This window comes from Chelmon rostratus, chromosome 10, assembly GCF_017976325.1.
Source record: "Chelmon rostratus isolate fCheRos1 chromosome 10, fCheRos1.pri, whole genome shotgun sequence".
Lineage (NCBI taxonomy): Eukaryota > Metazoa > Chordata > Actinopteri > Chaetodontiformes > Chaetodontidae > Chelmon > Chelmon rostratus.
Genome location: NC_055667.1, coordinates 23,244,241 through 23,253,232, shown reverse-complemented (window position 1 = coordinate 23,253,232; position 8,992 = coordinate 23,244,241). Strand labels below are relative to the sequence as shown.

Below are 8,992 nucleotides of genomic sequence, written 5' to 3'. Positions count from 1 at the left end.
CACCTCCTTCCAGAATCGCCTCTTTAGTGATTTGCAGCGCGGTAGCTATTGCCTTCCTACAAGAGGCCCCCCGATGCTTGGATTCTTCCATCAGTCATCAAGAAACAGCTCCTTGAAATCACATTTCTCATGATGGTCGGGAGAAAAATCAGTGAATTGTAAATCTATAACATCAGCACCTTTCAGGAATAAAATATGTATCCTCACTAATATGCTCCCCCTCCCCCTCCTTTTCATAATACAGTACATACATGTGTGCATGCACACACAGCTTTCTCTCTCACACCCACACACACACACACACACACACTGAACAGATTGACCATAAAATATACAAATTCAGGTTGTCAATCTGCTTCATAAATTAGTAACATCACATCATTATTTTGTAGTAACTACCTTCATCAGCACAGGCTGTTATTATTTTCTTTGACTCTGTAAATGCTATGTTCTTCACATGGAATGATCCAGAACCGCCTCTTCCTCGCAGTACAACTCGCTGAGAGAGGAGGATGTGTTCTGGGATTTCATCATCACATGGCATGACTGACTACATGGCATGTAAGTGTAGCAGTACGGGAGAAAAAACACTTCCTTTCACTCAAAAGAACAAAAAAAAAAGGCCGCGAGGACTTCAAACAACTAACCCACAAGAGACACATTACTCAAAGAAATAATAAGTAATATCATCGGCATTGCAACTACAGGTAAACTAGGTCGTTGTGGACAAATCGACTGCATTTGCACGAGCAGCCCGAGGTGAGCAAGAGCAACAGCTAAGGCCAGTGCTAGTCTGCTGCTCAGCGTTGGTTCACCTTCATCACAGCAGAGCCACAACACTCGCTGCCCTCAGTTCACAATGTGCATACAGATAAAAAAAGAAAAGAAAAGAAAAAAGCAGCAACCTCGGCTCTGTCCTGCACTTTGCAAATGCATATACAGTACACAAAAAACAAGTATTTCCAGGATTATTAGGTCTATTTTCAGCGGAGGAGACTATCAGAGGCCTTCGTTTGGCTCGGCTGCAGCTCGCGTTTGCTGTAATGGAACGTGAGCCGGTCGGTATCTAAGTACGCCAGCTTCCTGCGCGCTGCTAAACAATTCGTGTTTAGTGTTGATAGCTTAATACATCACCGAACAAAAGGCTTATATCAGCGTTCGCACGTTGTGTTTTCGGTTTGCTGCGTGTAACAAAGCACTACTCGCTGTACTTTCTCATCGACCAATGACGCCTACACACGAGCGTTTTCATGTTTTTCCATTAAGGCCGCATTCATCGCCCCCAGCAGAGCTACGTACAATGTTGCCTTGTAACTGCATCCGTATTACTTCTGGGGAGTGATCTGTATGTGCTTTCACCCCCCCACCCCACCCCCTCGGCTCATGTGTTGTACTACTCCCTCTCCTCATAATTGGATGACAGTCACAACAAAAGATCGCAGCTTGTGATCGTTCTCGATGATAGCGGTAATAAATGTGAAATGTGTAATTTTATCATCTTAGATGAAGCTATTGTGCAAAACATCTGCAGAGAAGCTCGAGCTAAACTTCAGGAGGCAGTGGGTCTGCTTCTCCCTCCACGCAGGACCCCCGTTGGCACTGCTCTTCAGGGAGGCTCTGCCGGGGACTCGAGGGCCTCCCCTCCTCCACCTCCACACATTCCTCTGAGCACAGAATCACATTGGTCAAAGACTTGCCCAAACTCTGCCCGCAGGTGATCTCTTCAGGCTTACCACCCTTCGACTCCTCTCCTCCTTCTTGTTTCCTCTCCGCACACTCGCCTCCTCCTGAAGCTGGTTCCCTCACCGAGCGCTCCTCCTGCTCAGCCTCCTCCTCCCTGGGCAGGGTCTCAAAGGCTCCTGGCTCTATGGGACTGAGCTGATAGTAGAGCAGAGACGTGGAGTCTTTGAGGAGGTCAGAGGGGCTCTCCTCCTGGTTGTCAGTGATGCAGAGCACCGTGGCCCCCGTGGGGAACGGCCCCTGCAGGAGGACCTGCTCCACACCTGGCACCTCGGCCTGCTCGGGCAGCTCCCCTCCCAAGGCAGCGGGCATGAGGCATAGAGGCTGCTCAGTGAGACCCCCAGCGCCCAGCTCCTGCTGCACCGCCTCCCCTTCCGCCTCCTCCCTCTCCCTCCTCTCCTGTTCCTCCGCGCTCTGCAGGTGCAACACAGCGGTCTCGTTCTCTCGCTCCAGGATGTCCTGCTCCGCCAGGAGATCCTGAACCTCCACCACTGTCTGCACCTCGCTCTCCTCCAGCTCAGAGTCCAGGCCAGCGACCGAGGACAGGTCTGGAGAAGTGGGGCAAGTGGAGGAGGGGGAGGACAAGGGGTCGGATTCAGCATACTGCTCCCCAGCCCCTTGTATCAGCATCCTCCTCTTCTCCAGGTCCAGCTTCATGATGGTGTGCAGGTAGTGAGTTCTGACACGCAGAGGGTTGAACTCGATGCGGCCCGCTACATTGCCGCAGCCGTCCCTCGAGCAGCCACATGGGAAAGACATTCGATCCACCTGGGGATGAACAGAGGTCCTTTCAGTTTCAGTTTCATGGTTTCAACAGGAACGGGTGGAGGAATTTACTGACTCATTTATATTTGTGTTATAAAAGTTATTTAAGAGTTTGTCTGTCGTGCGAAGGACAAAGAGAGATGACACACATGCCCAGGTGAGTAGATCAAGGAAAAAATCATGGCAACCAAGAGAATATCTGGTTACTGTGTAAAAAGTCAGGTTGAGACAGAGATGTACTTCCTCCTAACGAGAGAAAACATACCAAAAAAGAGACAGATCATTCATAAAGGTACACACTCCTCAACCTCAACAATGTTAGAGCTGCAACTAACAGTTATTTTCATTACTGACAAATCTATTTGGTTAATAAAACATCAGAAAATAGTAAAGAAAAATATCCATTACAATTTCTTAGAGAGTGACGTGTCTGACCAATAGTTCAAAACCACAAAAAATTACATTCTTTACAATGTAAGATAAGAAAAAAGTGCGAATCCTGACATTTTTGGGAAGCTGGAACATCTGAACCATCAAATGTCAGTTAGCTGCCTTTTAATTTCATGTGAAACGCCTACAGGATTAATCGACCAATTGCTGCAGCTCTGAACAGCAGGTGCTTAAAGAGATGCAAACTTTAACGCCTTCTCTTTCTTTTTAAACAAACATTAAATATATATGTTTTAATACTTTTGTTTATTCTAACTTGAAATTCTGCTTGAACCCTTATCCTTCACTGTCAGCACACAGATCTGCACGAACAGACAAAAGCGCCTTAAAATTCTGAACGAACCACCATGCTTTGACAATTTTCATCATCTGTAATTTCAGAAACTGCAATGAGGGAAATGAGGTGTCCAAATAAATGAAGGTTTTTGAGTGATTCGCTGCGTCAGGCGTTGATCTATCAGTTCTGCTGATTTCACTGCATTAATCAATAAAATAACAGCTGGCTGCAGTCCAGTGTCTCACGGAAACACTTTGAATATGATGCAATCCCTAACAAGAAAAGGGCTGATTTATTTGAACAAACAGTTGAATCTTTCACATCTACTGTTCACATGCACAAAGGTTGCTTTAGGTTGTTCTCTTCCCAGCAGAGAATTTATTTGGTGCATATACTGGAAAATACAGTACAGACACCGGATTTCAACAAATGGCCGAGGGAGAGAAAGTGGCCATTTCCAAGTGCCAGCCAGCAGAATAAATCAGCAGAAGTGCCTCAGGAACTCAATGCATCTATGCAGCCACTTTTTAAAGGTAACAGACTCACTGGAATAACTGAACATGTTTATTTCATGGATGCACAGTCCAGGCTGAGAGACTGAATTAAATCAAATCATTCCACAGTCCATCAAATATCTGCTTACAATGAAATGAACAGGTCTTTTTGTCATCGCAGGGAAAGCCCAGCTGATACTTAAAACATTAAACATCGTTAGATTCGAGTGTCCCGATAAGCTATGACAGTGAGTCAGCATTCACAATCCCAGCAGCCTGAAACTGAAGCAGCTAAATGGGACTGATCATTAATTCTATTATCTGTACCAGTGTCTGAAGACTTTCCCTGAAACCAGCCTGTGGCAGAAGAAACTGCACGCTTCAAATTAAAACAGATTCAGATAAGGTAAACAGGGCACACGTTTTACTGAGCAGTGAAGACTGACACATTCATGTCTGCATGCACAGACAAACCTTACCTGGCACTTAATGCCCGCCTGGCTGCAGCCGCAGTGGCGAGGGTCGCAGTACAGGCGGCAGTCGCAGCCGCATTCCTCCCGCGACAGGCGGATGGTCCTGAGCTCCGCTTTCTCCCGAGCGTCTATGCGGGCGATGCCGGAGGCTCGCAGGAGGGCCCGGCGGCGCTTCGTGGGCAGCGGCTGAAGGAAGAAACAGTCGTCCACCTCCACCCCGTCCACGTCCAGGTCCTCGTCTGATACGTCCTCCAGAGTCAGCAGGTCTGCCTGAGCGCACTCCACCGTGCCGTTTCTGGTCAGCTGTGGACGACAGTTAGTGAAGCACCGTGAGCTGAAGGCAATAACAGACTGATTCCTCATTTAAAGCTCAAGTGCATAATACAACCCTGGTTCCAAAATATAAACCTAAATACAAACTGAATCCAGTAATTTGCAAACAAACTGTGTTTACTGACGAAGTGTTCCTGAACCCATGTATTAATCTCTTTTATCCAATCATGTGTTCACAAAGCGGTGAACCTCGCTCCATCCTCACTGTGAACCACTGAGCCTTTCCAGGATACTCCTTTCACACCCAATTATGATACTATCACCTGTTACCAATCAACCTGTTTACCTGTGGAATGATCCAAACAGGTGTTTTTGGAGCGTTCCACATCTTTCTCAGTCTTTTGCTGCTCCTGTCACAACTTGTTTGAAATATGTTGCTGCATCAAATTCAGAATAAGCAGATATTTACAAAAATCAATGAAGCTGATTATTGTCTTTGTACAGTCTTCAAATGAGCACATGTAAAAAAGGATTAGTAAATTATCACATTCTGTTTTATTAATGTCTTACACGGCATCCCATGTTTTTGGGAATCAGGGCTGTAATCAGTTAAGACAAGAACAGCTTTATCTGCAGCTTCGTCATTTCATACCACAACTTTCAAATGGATAATGAAGGAAAAGCACTTTTTTAAGTAAAAGTACCAATACAACAATATAAATATACGCCAGTAAAAGTAAAAGTAAAACCAAAAAGTACTTGGTATCTGTACTGGTCTATTATTACACATGTATTACATTTTAATACTGATGTATCAGTTCATAAGCAGCACTTTACTGCTGGAGCTGAATGAGGTGGAGTTGTGTTAACTACTTTATATGCTTTATGGCAGCTTAGTCCAGTGCTTCCCATCCTGGGGGTCCCGCCTGGAAGGTTGTGAGGTGACTCATGTGAAGGAAGAAGAAAAACGGTTCACACATTTTTGGACTTGTCTCTTCAAGCCTCAAAACAGTCCCATATTTAAATGAAACCACTGAGAAGTCTGTGAGAGAAATCTCTCTTTGATGGATCTGTGAACAGCTCATCTGAAATGGGCCTCAACTACACAGTTTTCTGTCTGTTAGTTAGTTAGTTGGTTAGTTTGTTAGTTAGTTTGTTTGTTTGTTTGGTTGTTTGTTTGTTAAGGGTCTCAAGACAAAAAGAATTGGATTATGTGCAATCTTAATCTGAAAACTATCCAGTAACTTCAGATGGCAGATAAATGTGGTGGAGTAAAAAGTACAATATTTCTCCTTTGGAAGCAGAAGCATAAAGTACCATTCCATGAAAATACTCAAGCACAAGTACCTACAAATTGTACATGAGTACAGTTGTTGAGTAAATGTACTTTGCACTTTGTACACGTTACTTCTTACCACTGCACACAGAGAAATCATCATCTTTTCAAATTAGAAAGATATTATCATTATTAAGATATCAATCAGTCAACGGTGCACAGCTTGTTGTGAGACATCATACTGTTCACTTGACCCAAAAGAAGGCACCTTGGAAGAGGAGATCCACTGATGAACAGCGAAGCCTACCTTCATCTTGCGGGCATTGAGCTTCTCTTGCCGCAGGTGCTGGCGTAAAGTGTGCCGGTGGCTCGTCTCCTGTTCCCGGGCAAACTCGCCCAGCGTGTAGTGTCTGATGGACGAGTGGTGGCGGGCCATGCCCAGGGAGCTGCCCCCCTGGCTGGGCACGCTGGTGAATCCCTGCCGCCGGGGGAAGTAATACACCGTCACCACGTCGAAGCGTACCCGTTTCCCCCCAGGTGACGGCTTGTGCTGCCTGAGGATGGACGTGGCTGAAGTGGGGAGAGAGATTCGGGATGTTACACATGAGCAAATTAACCACTTTTGTGCCAATGAACGGTTCGAGTGGGTTTTACAGAGCATTGCCTTTAACGTGAGTCTCCTGCTGTTCCTTACGGGTGAATGCAGTGCTGGACGGGGGGTTGAGGCTGTCGCAGCTGTCAGCGCTGTCGCTGCTGGAGATGTCATCGTCAGAGTCCTTAGGTGTAGAGAATGGAGAGCTGTTGTCCACCTCTTCATATCGTCGTTTGAGGCTGAGGGACGAACCTGCCTCCATGGAAACTCGGTGTCTGAGGGGCACAGAGCGGCGGGCGGCGAGCCACGGACAACACACTCACTGACTGTGAACCATGACACGTGAAAAGGTGGATGCTTGGTGCAAAAACCCTCATTAATAATTAGAGGCAGAGCAGATAATGTGTGTGTAGTATTTGCTAAACACCATAAAGGCTAAACTTGCACACTGAACTGGATCATTTGGATCAAACTGCTCCTGTGTGAGGCCCGACAGAAACAAAAAGGTGACATCAGCTGTTCGGTCCTGTCTCCTTTCATCTGTATTCCAGCTCCATCATCCCCCCCCCCACCCCATGAAATCCTACTTTGAAATCATCAAGTCTAGAAACGTCACCATGGCAACTAGGCAAGCACGGTTTATGCGAACAGCCTTGAAGCAAATGATCTCTGTGGCTTCTCACTCTCTCTCTCTCTTTTTTTTGTTTCTCCCTTAGTTCTGCTATAAACAGTGAGGAGGGGGTCGATCAATCACATCAGCAGGAGAGGTCAAACAAGGTGAGTGACAGCAGCTGAGCATATGTCTGATGTTGCATTACGTTACTCCCTGCAGGTCTGCTGTCAAACTGCATCTCACAAAGTTTTAGATTTGCAAGATACCATCCAAATAAATTAATACTCTCGACGATATTCCATTAAAACACTGCGTGCGTGTTCAAAACTGCACCTTAAGCTTGTTATATTTGTATTCCCTTTGAATAAGGTGCGTCCACAGGTAATTAATATTTTACCATGCAACTCTACATCTGTGTGAGGCAAAATCTAACGAGGCCTGGTTAACATGTCACACGCTGCTGACAGCAACACGCTGCATCTTCGCTGCTCCAAATGAAAGTTCTCAGGGGGGAAATCCAGCTTTAAATAGGACTCATGTGTAATATTTCCACATGTGTGGTTCGTCCTTAAGCTGACAGTGATGATGTCACATAGAGACAACTCCTGGAGCTGCCCTGTGGACACTGAATAATGAAACAACTGCTGCAGCCGGGGCGATTTCACTGCAACACGAGGACACTTTCTGTCCAGGTCGCAAAAGAGGCGTGATGTCTCAAACGCAGTGAGTGAGCCGAGGGTGTGAGGCTGATCGGGTTGTGTTTGGTGCTGAGGGAGATGCTGTAGTAAAGAAAAAAAAAAGGCAGCACACAGGTTCAGTTTTAATGTGTATTTCCCCCTTTATGGAAGAGGTTTTATGATCAGTCTAGATGTTGGGGGCTCCAGTAGAATTAGGGCACATAGAGCAGAGGCTGAATTGTGATATGTGGCTCATTATGGAAATCAGACTCTCCATCCTGTTCCTTTAAGTTGGACAGTGGACACAGGCTACAGTATGCTCACACACCACAGTGGCTTCATGGTGTATTTACCTTCAGGGACATGCAGTGTTGGGAATGTATTTGTTTAACTGTGTGCATGCAGCAAAGACTGTTGGGGGAGGTTGGACATGACAAGCAAAGACTTAACCGCCCTCTCTCTCTCTCTCTCTCTCTCTCTAGTATGCCAGCTCTCCCCATTTTTTACACTCTCTCTCTCTCACACACACACACACACACACACACACACACACAAGGGCAAACCGCCCGGTTAATGTAACACTAAACCCTCTTACCTGAGGCAGAAACAGGGACCCTTATTCCAACCAGCTCGCAGGTCGTTTCCCTTTTCCAATGTGAGCTGCACATCAATCTTTTAACGCCCAGTGAGACGCCTTTTCTGTGCCAAAACCCCAAATCCCTGAACCAGAGTACCCAGGCTGCAACCCGAAGTGATCTGTCTGGAAGCCGGCCTGGCTGTCGGTTTGCGAGCACTTCGGTGTGACCGGACGAGGCTGACTTGGGCTCACTTCTGCTCCGCGTTCATTGTTCTGCACACCGGAGGCTCAGGGAGAGAGCAGGGGGCTGTCTGCTGGACCTGCGGGTTCCACTCAAACGGTGCATGCCTCTCTGTTTAAAGGACACACGGCAGAAACGGGGGCGTCATATGTTCGGCCGCGATCTATTTCCCAACATTTTCGGCGCAGCGTGATAAAAAAAACGTAAACAGCCGAGTGTCTTATCTTCCTGATGCTGAAACGGCTGCGATGGAGAAATCCGCTGACATATGTGCTGGTTTATCCCTTTTTCTCACCGGGGCGGGTTCAGCCGGGCTGGGTCTACTTCGCTGTCTTCTCGCATGAACGCGAATGTTTTTGTTCTTTCTTGTTTTTTTTAACCGGTTGGTGTCAATTTGTTGCAAATGCTGGGACGAGAAGACGTCTTCCTCCCCCGTTTCGCCCCGGCCCCGTTTGTTACAATGTAACAATGGAGGAAGAGATTCTTCCCTGTAGTCGTATATATACTTATTGTGACATCACAGGCATGACCTGCGCCGGGGCAT

At 46.6% G+C, this 8,992-nt stretch overlaps 1 protein-coding gene across 2 annotated transcripts; it reads right to left on the bottom strand.

The window, feature by feature from the left end:
* Positions 1–1,352: 1,352 nt before the first annotated feature.
* csrnp2 (cysteine-serine-rich nuclear protein 2) lies at positions 1,353–8,883 on the bottom strand. Of its 2 annotated transcripts, none has more exons than XM_041945712.1 (5): positions 8,226–8,883; positions 6,413–6,666; positions 6,056–6,318; positions 4,206–4,502; positions 1,353–2,508 (listed from the first exon to the last, which is right to left on the bottom strand). In XM_041945712.1, the coding sequence occupies exons 2-5, from the start codon at positions 6,600–6,602 to the stop codon at positions 1,543–1,545; spliced, it is 1,716 nt and encodes a 571-aa protein (XP_041801646.1). In that variant the 5' UTR covers positions 6,603–6,666; positions 8,226–8,883; the 3' UTR covers positions 1,353–1,542. The 2 variants fall into 2 exon arrangements, with proteins under 2 accessions (XP_041801646.1, XP_041801647.1); XM_041945713.1 differs by having other exon boundaries at positions 1,356–2,508; positions 6,443–6,615.
* Positions 8,884–8,992: the final 109 nt, after the last annotated feature.

What these genes read in the sequence shown, in the direction of transcription:
- csrnp2 (XM_041945712.1), bottom strand. Translation starts at nt 6,602, where the DNA reads ATGGAGGCAGGTTCGTCCCTCAGCCTCAAACGACGATATGAAGAGGTG. An exon ending in GCAGGAGACTCACGTTAAAG is followed by an intron (nt 6,319 to 6,412) that starts GCAATGCTCTGT and finishes TCCCCACTTCAG; the next exon opens with CCACGTCCATCCTCAGGCAG. An exon ending in TCAATGCCCGCAAGATGAAG is followed by an intron (nt 4,503 to 6,055) that starts GTAGGCTTCGCT and finishes TGTCGTCCACAG; the next exon opens with CTGACCAGAAACGGCACGGT.